This window comes from Perna viridis, chromosome 2 (genome assembly GCF_037379345.1).
Source record: "Perna viridis isolate PV_CMFRI_1.1 ecotype Kerala chromosome 2, ASM3737934v1, whole genome shotgun sequence".
Taxonomy (NCBI): Eukaryota; Metazoa; Mollusca; class Bivalvia; order Mytilida; family Mytilidae; genus Perna; species Perna viridis.
In genome coordinates this window covers 11571005-11588876 of record NC_142446.1, presented here as the reverse complement: position 1 = coordinate 11588876, position 17872 = coordinate 11571005, and the positions used below count along the sequence as shown (strand labels likewise).

Below are 17872 nucleotides of genomic sequence, written 5' to 3'. Positions count from 1 at the left end.
TGTTTGTATTTTTTTCACTTTTTAGCTCACCTTGCCAAAGGCCATGTGAGCTATTGCCATCACTTGGGTCAGACATTGTCGTCATCGTCCTCGTTGTCGTCAGTTGTTAACAATTTTTCAAAACTTTTTCTCTGACACTACTTGACAAATTAGAACCTAATTTAGTATGAATGTTCCTTAGGGTGTCCTGCATAGAACTGATGTGGGGATCTCAATCTGTCAAAAAATATGGCTGTCATTACTAAAAATGGAGGATAAGAGTCAGACAGTAGTTTTTTGTATATATCTCCAAAACTGTTAGTTTTAGTCAAATTTTGGTGAGGGGCTAAAAGTGTTCAGCATGATAAGATCTATCTGTGGTAAAATTTTCGTTTTAATCCATTAAACCATGTTGGAGTTATTGCCCATTTTCTACATTTTTTTGCCGTTCTTAATGTTATTTCTTTCAAAAATCTTCTCCTCTAACACTACTTGATCAATTGGAACCAAACTTGTTATGAATGTTCCTTTGGGTATCCTGTATAGAACTGATGTGGGGATTTTTGATCTGTCGAAAAAGATGGCTGCCATTACTAAAAATAGAACATAAGGGTCAGACAGCAGTTTTTTGCATATATCTCCAAAATCGTTAGGTTTAGCAGATTTTTGACTGACTAAAAGTGTTCAGCATAATAAGATCTATCTGTGGTCAAATTTTTGTTTTAATCCATTTGACCATGTTGGAGTTATTGCCCTTTTTCGACGTTATTTTGCTATTTTAAATGTTATTTCTTTCAAAAATCTTCTCCTTTGACACTACTTAATCAATTAGAACCAAACTTGGCATGAATATTCCTTGAGGTATCCTGCATAGAACTAGTGTTTGGATTTTTGATCCATCGAAAAACATGGCCGCCATTACTAAAAATAGAATATAGGGGTCAGACAGTAGTTTTTCGCATATATCTCCAAAACCATTAGGTCTAGCCAAATTCTTTTTATTGCTGGAATGATCCTTATTATAAGGCCTTCAAAAGTCTCCAGGGATCAAAGTTGTCAGACGACTCCTTATAAGAGTTATTGCCCTTAAGGGTAAAAATGACATTTTTTTTTTTACAGTTTTCAGCCAATATCTTGAAAACTATGGTAGATAGAAAGAAACTTTTGATTAGTGAATTGATCCTTATGATTAATCCTACCAAAGTTTTCTTGAGTCAAAACTGTTGACAACTGCTTGTTAAATTTATTGACCTTGAAAGGCAAAATCCAACCAGTTGAGCGATTCAGGCTCCTGGGAGCCTCTTGTTCCAAATTTTATACCTTGTGTAATTAAACCTAAGCTTATTTTCCTTGATATTTTGCCTTTTATCTAGGTTCAAAACCATTGTATGCACAGATTGCGGAATGGAGAAAAATTCTGGCTCGACTAGCAGCATTTTTAAAATCTGTTGACTATCTTTTCTTGGAGATGTTACGTCGACTTGTTGTGACTTCAATGAGGTTACTACTGGATCATTTGTCCACATCGTATTATGTGACTGATGAAGATGAGGAGAAGGTACATGTTAATTTAGTCTAAATTTGTGTCAAATTTGTGTCAAATTTGTCTTTCATTAAAGAAATGAACTTTTAATGTGTCAAAGTTGTCTTTGATTGAAGAAATGAATATTTAATGTGTCAAAAAATGTTTTGCTTGTGCTTTTTTTAGTGTTTTTTTCTGGGGTTATTATAACCCAATGTTAATAGCATTAGAGAAAGTTTTTAGTGATCATTTTATCTTTAAGCCAGATTTAGAAGTGTGTTTCTGCTTGGACCAAGCAAAATGTTTTAAAAAAGCAAAATACTATATGTAGATGTAGTTTTGTGTAGGTAGTTTGTGGTTTGTAGTGTTTAAGTATAATGAACTGTAATACATTCAATGGCAGATTTCTGATTAGTTCTACAATAAAAAAAAATACTTCAGTATTCAGTTTCAGTGATTAATATGTCACTATTTGTTAACAAAGTGTATTTATTAAGTGATGTTAAAATCAGTTTAGAAAACATGTAAGGAAATTCTCTGATTCAGATCAGGTGAGTGTTAAAGATCCTACAACTTATTATCTCCCCTTGTTAGGGTCTTATTCTACCATTACTTGTCTCACTGACCAACAAGAGAACCCATTGTTACATTGTGTCATATTTAAAAAGTATTTGGTGTTATTTATTGACATTCCAATTAAAATATGGACATATAAGTTCCTTGTAGTTCTGTTGTTTCTGGACCAAACTTAAATAATATGTGTATGTCAGTCAGACAAGACAAACCTCCATTATAAACCTCTCCTATAATAGCACATTTCTGTGGTAGTTATTACACTTCTAACACACAGCAGAAAAATAGCTGATCATAACTGGGACACTTCATTTACAGATTTATAACAGATAAAACAACATTGAGATCATATTGAAATAATTGGGTTTTTTTTTAGACTTCTAAGAACAACATATAACACATATTCTTGAATGCCTGTTTCAAATAGTTTTTCACAGCTTGAAATCTGAGCATAAATTATGTTGCATATTTATTTTGCTTAAATATCCACTTCAATGATGATACAACATATGATGAAACCATGACAGTTCCATCAAACTGGTCAATATATAGGATGTTACTTATCAGGTTACTTTTGTTTTTGTTTAAAATATATAAGATACAGTAATGAAACTTTGCATAATGCTTCTACAGATACCATTTTTAGCTCCTCTGGCCAAAGGCTGTGTGAGCTATTGCCATCACTTGGTGTCTGTCATCATTGTTTTTGTCTTTGTCATCGTCCGTTGTCATTAACAACTTCTTGTAAGAGTTATTGCCCTTGAGGGTAAAAATGATTTTTTTTTTTACAGTTTTCAGCCAATATCTTGAAAACTATGATAGAAAGAATGATACTTTCAGTTGCTGAAATGTTCCTGATGATATAGTCTACAAAAGTTTGTGGGGATTAAAGTTTTTGGATGAATCCTTGTTAGAACTGTTGCCCTTGAAAGGCAAAAAAAATATGTTTTTAGCAGTTTTCAGCCTATATCTTGAAAACTATAATAGAAAGAATGAAACTTTATGATAAGTCCTACCAAAGTCTTCTATGAGAAAAAATTGTCGGATAACTCCTTGTTAGAGTTATTCCCTTTTAAAGGCAAAAATTTAACAAGGTGAGCGATTCAGGCTCCTGGGAGCCTCTTGTTTGAGAAAATATTCTAAAGTAGCAAATTTTTATAAATAATATTAGTGATTATAAACATATCTTTAATCCTTTAGGTTTTTATTTATTCTGTCAGATAATTTTAAGTGCATAGCAATGAGACCATTTTTGTTATAAAATTTAAGATTAATATTATAAAATAACAGTTTTGTCATTGATTTTTTGTTTGGTATTCAGATAGGCCAAATAATGAAATATACAATTTTTTTTTTAAAAAAAGAAAAAAATACAATATTTCTAAAAAAAAAAAAAAAAAAAAGAAAAAAAGAAAAAAGTGTCTGGCCTCCTTGAAGGTGATGCTATTTATCAGGAATATATATGTGTTTACACATAGAAAATTATAAAATTATTTTTAAAAATTTTGTCTACATAGCTGGGATATTTTATGCTCATGAGATGTAGGGTTTTATTTATTTTCCAAAAATAGATATGCATATGGTAAGGGTGACATATCAGACTACTTTCTACAAAGTTTCACAATTATAGTAATGCACAAAAGCATCCTTGATATTAACCTGTGAGGAAGGCAACACTTTTATAGTGTCTTCCTATTATTCTGAAAGGTAAGATAATCCTAAGGTTCAGTAGTCTGTATGTTCAGCAGTGACAGTCTAGTAGTCCGTAGGTTCAATAGTATAAAGGTCTGGAAATCTGTAGGTTTGATAGTCTAAGTCCAGCAGTCTGTAGGTTCACTAGTGTGAAGGTCTGGTAGGCCAAACGTTCTAAAGTCAGATGGTCCAATAGTCTGAAAAGCCATTAGATTTAATCAAGAATAAAATAACAAATAATATTTGTGACATTATATTTAATCACTGAATTGGGAGTTAAAACAAATTCATACAGATATATTCTTACAGCAACTATAGCCAGCACTCCACAGTATTGTAGAACTGCCTAATTTTGGTCTTGTAATCTGATGCTTTATAGCATTTATCACTTTAAAAAATTGTCAAGCATCTGTAAATCTATATATCTAGAAATAGCTCAAGCCAAGGCCTTCAGAATGCAGTAAATATTTTCTGGAAAAAATGTACCCACAACAAATAGGGTTACCATAGAAACCATGCAAAAATATGCCAAAGTTTGCAAAAAAGTTGACAAAATCATGTTAAAAAATATCAAATTTCCCACAAAATATCTTAAGTTTTTATTTCATGCCCTGAAACTGTCAAAACTTTTTCCCTGGAAAACCCCTTCCTCATACGGGCATCGCCAGTTAGATTTTTAGCTATTTCACTTTGTAATCCACTTATCAAATGGTAAAAAATTTACTTACTTTCACTTTCATAATGAAGTCGAATTGTCATTGAAAAAAAGTCCCTTCAACATTGACAATATATGAAACATTGCAAAATACTTTTAAAAGTCCCCTTTTTTCAGAAAATGTTTTATCAACAATAGATTCTTCATTTTTAATCACTATAGCAACCACAAGTTTCCATTAATGTCATTTTTCATCCTTAGCCAAAAGTGTGAAACTAAACTAAATGGAGTGGAGTGCTGGTTATACTAGTTATTAAAGTGGTAACCTGCTGACTTAGTGCTCTTTTAATGTTTAATAAAAGTGGTTAGTGCTCTTTTAATGTTTAATTAAAGTGATCTCCTACTGACTTAGTGCTCTTTTAATGAATAATAAAACAGATAAAAGTGTCCTACTTTATATATGCTCTTTGATATTCAATACAAGTGGTAGTCCATTGTCTAATCCATTTTCAAACTCAGGACTGAAATATCCTGTTTTTAAGTTAGTAACATCAGAAAATGATTTTGCATTTTGACATCGAAACTTTGATAATTTATAAATTTAAAATACTTCTTTTCTTTCATTCATTCAATTTGGGCATACACCAAAAAAAAAAAAAGAACTCAAATTTTGTTTATTTCTTGGTTTCTAGGTACAACACAGTCTACAGCACTGTGACAATTATTGCTTTGAGAAGTATCTGCATTAATTGTAAATTAAGTGACTTAACAGATCAAACATACTTCAGTCTGAATACCGGTATGGCAATGAAATAACATTTAGATTGTATGCACCTTTTGTCATGTGTGTCGGACAAAAAGGTGTATCCAGAAGGGGATAGGGTTTTAAAGATTGGAACAAAACTTTTGTGACAAGTTGAGTTAATTATGTGCAAAATTTAAAAAAAATTCTGCCTCATCTTATAAATTTCTGGATCAAAACCTCTGCTTAATTCACCCCTGGAACAAACCTACATGCCATATGATGAAGTATAACTGTATCTACATTTAATAAGTGCAATTTGTACTCTGTGATTAAGAATGAACCTGGTATGTGCTTTCTGGTATTTTATAGCAGTAGAATAGTTTTAATATCAGGTCATAGTTTTATGAATGGTTACAGGTATATTTAAAAAAAAACTAATATACCGTTTGATTTATTTCTTTGGTCAAAGCATACTATTTTGTACATCTTAACAACTTACGAAAAAATTAATACTTTCTAAGTTCTAAAAAATAGTTGAGTAACTTAGAGAAAAGTGCTATTGGCATTTTAGGACTTTAATATGCTAGAATGCATCCATTGCATATGTAAGAAGTTACTGAACCTTCACTCACTTTAATAGCCATACTCCATGGTTGTAGAGAGTTTCCTGATCATATGTAGCCATTCATCTTTCATCAATTTTATATATCTGTAGGTCTGAAACAGTGCTATTTTAAATGAAGAACTATTTTCATCAAACTTTTTTTTTACAGCACTATATACATGTATACATGAATAAGATTGAAAGCTAATTTTGATACATTTCCAATTTTTGACTTCCTTAACTTATGTAAATAAATCATGATATATCTATCAAACTGTGATAAACAGATACAAATTTTGAAGCAAGTGATAGACTACATTATAGACTAGAACCATTATTACTGTCGGTTTCACAAGAAAGTATTCACTTATCTTTTAGTTAACGAAATTGTATGTACACTATTTTTGTCTGGTTGTGGTTATTGTTTACCGAATATAACAAACTGTACAGATTTTACACATATATGTATGTGTTTTACACCAGGCATCGTCTTATGTATCAGAAGAGGATAGTTCCTCAGATGATGAGGTTCCTATGAGGAATAAGGTTTGTCTACAAAGCTTAACCCTGCTACATACAGCTTATCCTAATATTTATATGTGGTTATTTCGTTTCAGCTTCCTTATTTATCTGCTTTATGTTGATACCCCAATCAAAGGCAAATAAGTTTCTTATTAGGTTTCAGTATATATCAGTTCTATCCTTGTTGTAAATTACATTTAATATTTTTCTTCCCAGGACCTACTAGGTATCCAAACATTTTTGTGATATTTATTCCTAACTTAACATGTTTCAAGGAGTAACCTCTCATCTCTTTTAATATAAAGGATCTTAATTTAAAGAAGAGTACATTTGTAGTTTGTCCTGTGTGTTTAAGCAGTCTTGTTAACCTTTTACTCTGTCTTTGTGTTTTAGCGTCGATTGATAAGCCTAACTCCATTTACTGTGAGACATGTTCTGCCTGTGTTTGATTTTATTATTATTCATTTTTTTAAGTACAGTAAGCTTTGAATGATAACAGAAGCTGCTGTATCTGTTTTCTTTTCAAATAATTTTGCTTGTTCCTGTTTTGTTTATATTCTTTTTAATTTTCAGCACTGTATCCTATTCTTCAAAAAACATTGATGAATTTTTGCATGTTTTTCAGGTTTTTTTCAATGTTTTTTACTTTTATTTACCTCTTTGCTTTTTCCAATAAATATCTTTTTGCTTCAATATAACCAAGAAATTCATGTTGCAGCATTACTCTCCAAGGTTTCTCAAATATAATATCATTAATTTACAAGCACTTGTTTGTATACATTGCCATATTTATTGTTTATGACTAACAATGTTTTTAAAAGATGTGTGAAGCAGTAACAAATGGTTTTTTTTTCAACTGATGAATCAAAATAGAATATGGATAAGTTTCTATTCTTAGATATTTATGTAAATGTCATTTGAGTATGTAAAATTGGACATGTAGTAGGTGGATCATTTTTGATAATAAATGGAGACATACAGTATTTTGGTGATGATGTTATGGAAGCAAAATAAACTGACAATCAATATACTAGACTCTAAACTGTAACATAAACATAAAATATTCTTTAATACCAATAACATTCTGTATTTACAGGACATAGATATAGGCTCTCAGTCAGGACGAAGCAGTGCTTACTTGCCTAGTTTGCCAGACTCAAGGTAAATAAATGGTTTTAAAACTGAGGTATGGTTCAGTCAGGATGAGGCAGTGCTTACTTGCCTATTTTGCCAGACTCAAGGTAAATCTGAGAAATGGCTCAGTCAGGATGAGGCAATGCTTACTTGCCTAGTTTGCCAGATTCAAGGTAAAAATATGTTTCTAACACTGAGGAATGGCTCAGTCAGGATGAGGCAATGCTGACTTGCCTAGTTTGCCAGATTCAAGATTAATGTATGTTTCTAACTTCCATGAATGGTTCAGTCAGGATGAAGCAGTGCTTACTGGCCTATTTTGCCAGACTCAAGGTGAAATTGAGGAATAGCTCAGTCAGGATGAGGCAGTGCTTACTTGCCTAGTTTGCCAGACTCAAGGTAAATAAATTGTTTTAACACTGAGGTTTGGTTCAGTCAGGATGAAGCAGTACTTACTTGCCTATTTTGCCAGACTCAAGGTAAAACTGAGGAATAACTCTGTCAGGATGAGGCAGTGCTTACTTGCCTAGTTTGCGAGATTCAAGGTAAAAATATGTTTCTAACATTGAGATATGGTTCAGTCAGGATGAGGCAGTGCTTACTTACCTATTTTGCCAGACTCATTGTAAAACTGAGGAATAGCTCAGTCAGGATGAGGCAGTGCTTACTTGCCTATTTTGCCATACTCAAGGTAAAACTTAGGTATGGTTCAGTCAGGATGAGGCAACACTTACTTGCCTAGTTTGCCAGATTCAAAATAAATATATATTTCTTACACTAAGGTGTGATTAAATCAGGATGAGGCAGTGCTTACTTGTAAGTAAAATATATGTTTTTGACACTGAAGTATGATTCAGTCAGTACTAGACTTATGTTCTATATATTTGTTTGGCAGATGTGTACTTTTTCATGAGTGACAAGCTGTTTCTTCCAACATCATCAAAACTAAAGAAAATTTCTTATTTATTAATTGTAGTTTTTATAGAATATTTTCTCTTTCAATGGCCATTAAAGTGTGTTGCATGTTGTCTTTTGAAGGGATTTGCAATATGTTAGGGTTTTATGTAACAAAATTTAAAATATCATAAGTAAACTGATTGGTGTCTTACAAGTTCTAATAGTAAGTAATAACCTTGATTTAGTTATGCCTTGAGAAGTTAAGATGATACATGGAGTCTTTTTTTTTTATGTTTGCTAAATAATGTATTGTACTTTATAACAGGGCTAGTTCTGTTAATAAAAAAAAAGTTGAACAACAGACAGAAGGATATGTGATACCCCATTTTGATTTTGATCAGCCAGAGTTGTATGATGGTCCTCCTGATATAAATGAGGTAACATTTCATGATATTGTACAAGAAAACTTACATGGACAAAAAAAGTTTTCTATTTGCATTCTAGAAAAGAATTATTTGTTTACTTTAAAAAATATCATAATTATTTAAATAGTATGAATTGATGGCATATAAATACTTTCAAGGGCCCATTGATTGGAAATGCTGGTCATTGACAGAAATATTAACTGAATGTTCCAAATGCTTTCAAGGGTCTGTTGGTAGGAAATGTTGGTCATTGACAGAAAAGTTCACTTAATGTACTAAAGTTATTTGCCTTGATGTAACTGCAGCTCTAACCATGTTGTCTTAAAATGGTTTTTGCTAACCTATTTTACTGTTTAGTGTTCATTGGAATAAATAGACATCAGTTGATCATGTGGTATTGGATATGGGTATGACTCTATTGATTTACTTATGAATTTGGATAAATTGGTGGGTTTCTACCTTAAGACAATTTTAAACAGCAAGATACAAACTTTCTTAATGATATATGCATTATAAGGATTACATTCAGATAGTCACAAACATGACATGACTCTGTTCCTGCCGTGATGTAGGTTGATTTTGTTGGGTTTTTTTTTCTATGAAAATTATTTCTCATAATCATAAAACTTAGGGAAAAGACTGTATTGTTTATAGTGTGCTTGTAATTACAGGTATTGGATGAGATTAAGCAGAGGGATGTGGTAGAAGAAATAGCAGCTGCTGTGTTTAGTGTACAGTTAGTCCTTAACACACCTCAAGAAAAGTTAACTCACCAAAGTAAACGTGCCTCTGCCTCATCAATGTCCTCCAGACTCAGGAGAACTGAAGGAAGCGACCTTGGATCAGCAAAAAAAATGGTCAAATTCACGATGGATGAACATTATTCCACAACTGGTATGTCTCATGCCTGAATAATGAGTTCTTCTGTATTGTAGAGTGTGAACATTCAGACACTGACTGATGAGTATTTCTGTATTGTAGAGTGTGAACATTCAGACACTGACTGATAAGTATTTCTGTATTGTAGAGGGTGAACATTCAGACACTGACTGGTGAGTATTTGTGTATTGTAGGGACTGAACATTCAGACTGACTGATGAGTATTTCTGTATCGTAGAGAGTAAACATTCAGACACTGACTGATGAGTATTTCTGTATTGTAGATTGTGAACATTCAGACCGTGACTGATGAGTTCTTCTGCATTTTGTAGAGTGTAAACATTCAGACACTGACTGATGAGTATTTCTAAATTGTAGAGAGTGAACATTCTGACACTGACTGATGAATATTTCTGTATTGTAGAGTGTGAACATTCAGACACAGACTGGTGAGTATTTCTGTATTGTAGAGAGTGTGAACATTCAGACACTGACTGATGAGTATTTCTGTATCGTAGAGTGTGAACATTCAGACACTGACTGATGAGTATTTCTATATTTTAGAAGTAAATATTCAGACACTGACTGATGAGTATTTCTATATTGTAGAGAGTGAACATTCTGATAGTGACTCTGATGAGTATTACTCCGAGGAAGATTCTGATGTCGATAGAGAGTCTGAGCAGGTAGCTGATGACCAATATGATACCAGTGAGAATAAACAACTTGATTATGCGTATACTGAGAAAAGGTATATCATGATGTTATGTCTCTATCATATCAAATTTATATATCATTATAACATTTGTATATATTATGTGTTTTTTTGGTGAGGTAGTACATGTTCTGTTACCATTTTGTTGTCATTGGTTGATTTCAGCACATGACACAATTGTATGTAATGAGGACTTGATCTTTCATTTTTTTTAAACAAAACTGACTGAAAAACTTAACACTGAAAAAGTGGTATAAACCTCTTGGTCTATATCATTTTTTTATTATGAAAGTCAGGTTAGTAGGACTCTTTTAGTCAGTTTCATATATTGATAGTCATAAAGTTCCATTGGATAATGGGTTGAGTCTGTGGTGTTGTTGCTGGAACCCATGAGTTGCTGTGCCTAGTTAGGTATTTATAAATTTTTGAACTTTAACTGTTCTCTGTACACATCTTCATCTGTCCTGCCCATTTCCATTGCAAAAATTCTACCAACCTTCCTGGGATTAATTTGAAACACAGCTTTTGTATGAAGGCTTGTATAAGCTTTTCGGCTTGTCTGTGCATCAAAATGATTTTTTACAGTTTTTTTTTAAATTTACACCATTCATGGCTTTATAACCCTAAATTGGAATTATTTAAAATTCATGGAAAAAACTTCTAAATTTGGTTGGATACTTCTGTTTGAATTAATATATTGTGTGTCAGACTTTAAGAAGCATTCTTGTACTTAATTTGATATACATTTGTAGTTTAGTTTTTTGATCAATTATGAAAACTGTTTATGTAATAGTTATATATTTTTATAGGTGTACTTCCTATTTTATTTTGTTATTCAATTATAAGCCAGTATGTTGATTAATGTGTGTTACTCAGACATGTATTACACTGAACACATAGGAACTACTTAATAGCTGTTTATGTTTGACATATTTGTGTGATTCTTTTGAGTCTTTAGGGTATGTAAGTCTTGTCATGTGACTCCATGGTTTCACAAGAATAGGTCCTAATCTACCATTCAATTACCGATAGTGGAGATTTGTCACTTACAGAGTGTTGAATTAAGTATTAAAATCAAAACATCATTTTGTGTATCAATACCGTTAACAAATAACATGTATATGCTTCTACATGATAAAAGTGTTAAGATGTTAAAAAAAGCATAAAATAGAAGATTTTGCATTGTAATACAGTGTTTTGAGATCCCAGAAGTAGACAAAAAAATGCAAATCAGACTTCAGATTTCATTACATTCTACATCAGAAATTCCAGTAAGAAAAATGAAGTTAGAATGAGACTTTCATACCCTATTATTGCATTATAGACCTGTTTATCCTCTCTCCATCCTTTAAAATTATCTTTAATTAAATTCAATTGATAAAGAGTTTTATATTGTATTACAGGAAGGCAATGGTGCCAAGCAGGTCAGTTGTAGATACATCACCTAACCAAGAGGACTTTAAACGTGGTATAGATCAGATTGTCTTAGGATTCAGAAATACAATAGGTCAGAACTTGTTATCATATTATTTTTTGTGGTCACCAATGAATTATCTTACAGTATAAATGGAATACATTGCTGTCATAGGAACAAGTGCAGTTAAAACCTATTGGGTGCATAATTGATTGAATAATTGGGTGCATAATTGATTGAATAATTGTGTACAATAATGAAAGAAATGAACATTTTAATGCACATGATTACAAAATTTGATATCCTGACTTGTTGAGATTTTATTGTCATAATAAAAGATATTTTGATTCTTACATTTTACAGTAATTTGATGTATGATATACTGATATTTATTTATAACTGATATAAGTTAAATTACATACTGGTTCTGACATTTTACTGTCACATGATAAGATAAACTGGTTCTGACATTTTACTGTCACATGATAAGATACATGGGTTCTGACATTTTACTGTCACATGATAAGATAAACTGGTTCTGACATTTTACTGTCACACGATAAGATACACGGGTTCTGACATTTTACTGTCACATGATAAAATATACTGGTTCTTATAGCAGATACATTTGCTTTTGATATTCCAGTTCAAGTTGTATCAATGCTGAAGGAGCCGAGATTGAAGGTATTTTATTCAGCCCCAGTACAAGATCTGAAATTGAACTTTGACCTAGAAGAGGAAGAACAAAGACGAGAGTATGAGCGTCCTTGGCCTGACCTTCAGTATATTCTGAATGAAGACAATGAATATAACAATTTGTTAGAAGAGCTACATAAATATATTGAAATGGAAATGAATCTTGTGAAACAATATACAAAGGTTTGTTACAAGCATTTGTTTAAAATATATTTTTAATACCCTTATTTTGGGCATATTAGTTTTACTGATGCCTGTTAAAATGTTTTAGTCAGCTCACCTGTAGACAATATATATTTAAGTTTTATCATCTCAAATAGAAAAAAGATTACAGATAAACCACTCCTACCTGAAGGAGAATCTCTAGGTAAACCACTCTTACCTGAAGGAGAGTCTCTAGGTAAACCACTCTTATATGAAGGAGATTCTCTAGGTAAACCACTCTTACCTGAAGGAGAATCTCTAGATAAACCACTCCTACCTGAAGGAGAATCTCTAGGTAAACCACTCCTATATGAAGGAGAATCTCTACGTAAACTACTCCTACCTAAAGGAGAATCTCTACGTAAACCACTCTTACCTGTAGGAGAATCTCTAGGTAAACCACTCTTATATGAAGGAGAATCTCTAGGTAAACCACTCTTTCCTGAAGGAGAGTCTCTAGGTAAACCACTCTTATATGAAGGAGAATCTCTAGGTAAACCACTCTTACCTGAAGAATAATCTCTAGGTAAACCACTCTTATATGAAGGAGAATCTCTAGGTAAACCACTCTTACCTGAAGAATAATCTCTAGGTAAACCACTCTTATATGAAGGAGAATCTCAAGGTAAACCACTCTTACCTGAAGAAGAATCTCTAGGTAAACCACTCCTATCTGAAGGAGAGTCTCTAGGTAAACCACTCCTATGTGAAGGAGAATCTCTGTTTAAATAGTACCAGAGTGTTGAATCTCTTCTTGTTGACTTTTATCAAAAATGAAAAAAATTATATACTTATTTGATTATTAATTATGTTCATGTTTTAAGTTTGGAAAAAACTTTTTTTGTCAGATGTGTCCATGAATATAAATTTCAACAGATATTAGTTGTAAAATATGGATTTTAGCATTTTGTAGACATAATTTAATTTCCATTTTCAAGATGTGTATACAAATATTAACTTTAATATATTTAATAGGCAGAAATTTGCCTTTTAGTCTTATTTTAGGTATATCAAATCTATTACACGAAGCATTCTTTTCTGTCATCTTGCAAAAAAAGTGTTATAGAAACAGAAACACAGACATACTGAAACACAGATGATTTCAAAATCTGCTTTACTCTTGTCTGTGTTTCTGCTTCAGTAATACTTTTGGTCACAGTCCTGTCAGCAACTACTCAACACAGCAGCTTGAAATTTTAACATATTCTTCCTGTAGATATCCCATATGGTGGGATATATTTTCAAAAAAAATTAACAACAACTTCTTGCATACTGAGGACTTTGTTTATTTTTGACATATTTTGAAAATTGAAATTCTGTCGCATTGGTCTCAGCAACGACTCATCACAGAGGCTTGGTTTTTATCACGTTCTTCCTGAAGGTATGCCATATGGTCGGATCCATTTTCGTAAAAAATTGAGAACAACTTCCTGTTTACTGAAGACTGTTTATTTTTTTATTTTATGTTTTTGCAAGTTGAAATTTTCCTCACACTTTTTTCAGCAACTATTCATCACAGTGGCTTGAAATTTTAACACATTCTTTTCATGGTGGGATCCATTTTCAAAAAAAAAAAAATTCAACAACAATTTCCTGTTTACTGAGGTCTTTGTTAATTTTTTTACTTACATATTTTTGAAAGTTTAAATTAGCACCTTTTAATAACTACTCACAAATTTCTTGTTTTCTTTTTTTTTCAGGAATTTGATCAATACTGTGTGATGGTAGATGATGCTAGAAAGTTAAATGTAGAAGATTCCATGGCCCACAAACCGTGGTCTACAGATCAATTTAGTGGAGTTCTAGCCAAACATACTTCTGATGTAAGTAAAGCTCTCAAACCTTGGTCTACAGGTCAGTTTAGTGGAGTTCTAGCCAAACATACTTCTGATGTAAGTAATGCTCTCAAACCTTGGTCTACAGGTCAGTTTAGTGGAGTTCTAGCCAAACATACTTCTGATGTAAGTAAAGCTCTCAAACCTTGGTCTACAGGTCAGTTTAGTGGAGTTCTAGCCAAACATACTTCTGATGTAAGTAATGCTCTCAAACTTTGGTCTACAGGTCAGTTTAGTGGAGTTCTAGCCAAACATACTTCTGATGTAAGTAAAGCTCTCAAACCTTGGTCTACAGGTCAGTTTAGTGGAGTTCTAGCCAAACATACTTCTGATGTAAGTAATGCTCTCAAACCTTGGTCTACAGGTCAGTTTAGTGGAGTTCTAGCCAAACATACTTCTGATGTAAGTAAAGCTCTCAAACCTTGGTCTACAGGTCAGTTTAGTGGAGTTCTAGCCAAACATACTTTTGATGTAAGTAATGCTCTCAAACCTTGGTCTACAGGTCAGTTTAGTGGAGTTCTAGCCAAACATACTTCTGATGTAAGTAAAGCTCTCAAACCTTGGTCTACAGGTCAGTTTAGTGGAGTTCTAGCCAAACATACTTCTGATGTAAGTAATGCTCTCAAACCTTGGTCTACAGGTCAGTTTAGTGGAGTTCTAGCCAAACATACTTCTGATGTAAGTAAAGCTCTCAAACCTTGGTCTACAGGTCAGTTTAGTGGAGTTCTAGCCAAACATACTTTTGATGTAAGTAATGCTCTCAAACCTTGGTCTACAGGTCAGTTTAGTGGAGTTCTAGCCAAACATACTTCTGATGTAAGTAATGCTCTCAAACCTTGGTCTACAGGTCAGTTTAGTGGAGTTCTAGCCAAACATACTTCTGATGTAAGCAAACATACTTCTGATGTAAGTAAAGCTCTCAAACCTTGGTCTACAGGTCAGTTTAGTGGAGTTCTAGCCAAACATACTTCTGATGTAAGTAAAGCTCTCAAACCTTGGTCTACAGGTCAGTTTAGTGGAGTTCTAGCCAAACATACTTCTGATGTAAGTAAACTCTCAAACCTTGGTCTACAGGTCAGTTTAGTGGAGTTCTAGCCAAACATACTTCTGATGTAAGTAATGCTCTCAAACCTTGGTCTACAGGTCAGTTTAGTGGAGTTCTAGCCAAACATACTTCTGATGTAAGTAATGCTCTCCAGCCTTGGTCTACAGGTCAGTTTAGTGGAGTTCTAGCCAAACATACTTATTGTTGGAGGACTTGAAAGGGTAGTTGTCTAACTTATAGTTTCAAATTCTAAAACCTCCTAAGTGCAAATTCACCTGAACTGTTAAAGGGATTTGGATGAAATTTTATAGGAAGGGTAGGCACCTTAGATGTGCATAAAGGAATATATCTGTTGTCAGAGGACTCAAAAGGGAGGTAATCCAAATTGAATGATTTTCATATATTAAAACCTTGTAAGCACATCGTCTAAACCTCTCAAGGGATTTTGATGAAATTTAAAATTTGGCATTATAGGCAATGTGCATAGAGGGCATAATTTATGTCATGGTCTTATGATATTTTACTCCCAAATTACAAATTTCAGGGTTAAAATATGATAGCCATATGACACAATAGTATTTAATTGCAAAATGTATAAAGTATACCTTTTTGATTTTGGCATAATTTCCCTCTTTTTCAGGATTATTCTCTCTCTGTCTTAATTTTGTAGCTGGATCACTCAACTATGAGAGGGAGGGAGTAAAATTTCGAAAGGGAGGGGTTTCATTAGAATAATCCTTGAATAAAAATATCTTACCACTAATTACCTTCAAAAATGAGAAATTTACTTATCCTGTGGTCAATTAGTTCACAGTTTTTGGGAGTGAAAATATCTACAGGGAATGTTATTCTCACTGTGTTTATTGTCCCCTGCGATGCATTGCCATGGAAATTTTACCAAATTAGTTTTGGTCCTTGGACTTAGAAAATTTCAGGGAATTAACAGTTTTCCGTGCTTTTTTTATAATGCTTTTACCAATGGATTTTATATTTTGTATGTAGTCTTACTATGAGAAGTTAAAGATTAAGTGTTACTTTGGGTATGGTTGAATGATTTTTATGGAAGTTACAGCCCTTGGACTTCATTGAATTTACAGTTTTCCACACTTTGTTTTGTAATTTTTTTACCAATTGATTTTATATTTTGTATGTGGTCTTACTAGAAGAAGTTACAGATTAAGTTTGACTATGGTTACAGTGGAATGATTTTTGTGGAAGTTACGGCCCTTGGACTTCGAAAATTTCATTGAATTTAAAGTTGTCCATACTTTTGTTTTAATAAGGGGTACATTGGAACTCTGTTCTTTTATTATTTTATATTAAAGTTTTTGTATCTACATATTGAGAGATAATATACTTTTTTATATTCAATTACAGATACAGAAAATGAAAGGAATGACCATTAGAAAGAGAGTTTGTATGATTCAAGTTCAGAGTAAGAGTTACCGGGAGAGTTGTTTACCTTACCCTACTAACATTGTAGAAACTGTTCATGTCAAACTGCCTCTTATTGCAAACAAAAGAAATGAGGACCTTCTTACTATTATAAAGGTATGTCATAATATTAACATTACAACCTGGAAACCAATCATGTTTATTGAAACTGTGCTTTATCTGCTGTATAAGATTTGTTTATACCCATTCCATCACTTGTCTTCTAGTTAGAGAAGATAATAACTGCTTCCATTTTCTTCACTCATAAAAGATAGATCACATCTTATGTATTTTAAATATCTGAAGATTTTTCCAATATGAAGTGCAGACTGATTTCATATTTGTTATGTAGCTTTGATGTGATATAATTACTCTTCTGCGAGACTTCCATACCCTTTTCATTAAACAGAATGATCTATTTGAACCAAGAATCATTCTACCTGTTTTTAATTTCATCATTCAGGGTGCAGCAAGGAAATTGGACAATTACCCAAAGTCTGTGGAGGACTTTGTAGATCATCTGACATTCTTGTCGAAGATAGGAACGGAGTTACCAGCCTTGGAAAATGAGTTTCTTCTTGTAAATAAATTGTTTACCATAGCCAAAGATTATAATGTTACTATCTTACCAGAAGATATGGCACTCTATCAAACACTGGCTCCCAGCTTCCAGGGACTAAAGGTAATACCAGAGTTCATAAAAACAATTTTCATACATTTGAGATCAAAATAGATGAAACTAGTCATGACCTCTTCAACTCAAACATGTAATTCTGCAGGTACAGACAAACATCAGTCTAAATACCTTGACAGATCTTCATTCTTTGTCTAATGGCCATTCTGTTATAATATCTCTCTTTACATCAAATTTGCCTTTACTTTTTATATCCCAAATTAAATAA

At 32.6% G+C, this 17872-nt stretch overlaps 1 protein-coding gene across 1 annotated transcript in view; it reads left to right on the top strand.

Annotated features, from left to right (window-relative positions):
- Window positions 1-17872, top strand: part of LOC148623632 (dynein axonemal heavy chain 6-like) — a 115513-nt gene that overhangs the window by 16369 nt on the left and 81272 nt on the right. The window contains exons 13-24 of the mRNA XM_088565584.1: window positions 1353-1537; window positions 2014-2052; window positions 6254-6316; window positions 7389-7453; window positions 8649-8760; window positions 9420-9642; window positions 10237-10378; window positions 11746-11849; window positions 12403-12635; window positions 14357-14479; window positions 16914-17087; window positions 17434-17652. Coding sequence (XP_088421710.1) covers window positions 1353-1537; window positions 2014-2052; window positions 6254-6316; window positions 7389-7453; window positions 8649-8760; window positions 9420-9642; window positions 10237-10378; window positions 11746-11849; window positions 12403-12635; window positions 14357-14479; window positions 16914-17087; window positions 17434-17652 — 1682 coding nt within the window. The remainder of the gene's footprint in view (window positions 1-1352; window positions 1538-2013; window positions 2053-6253; window positions 6317-7388; window positions 7454-8648; window positions 8761-9419; window positions 9643-10236; window positions 10379-11745; window positions 11850-12402; window positions 12636-14356; window positions 14480-16913; window positions 17088-17433; window positions 17653-17872) is intronic.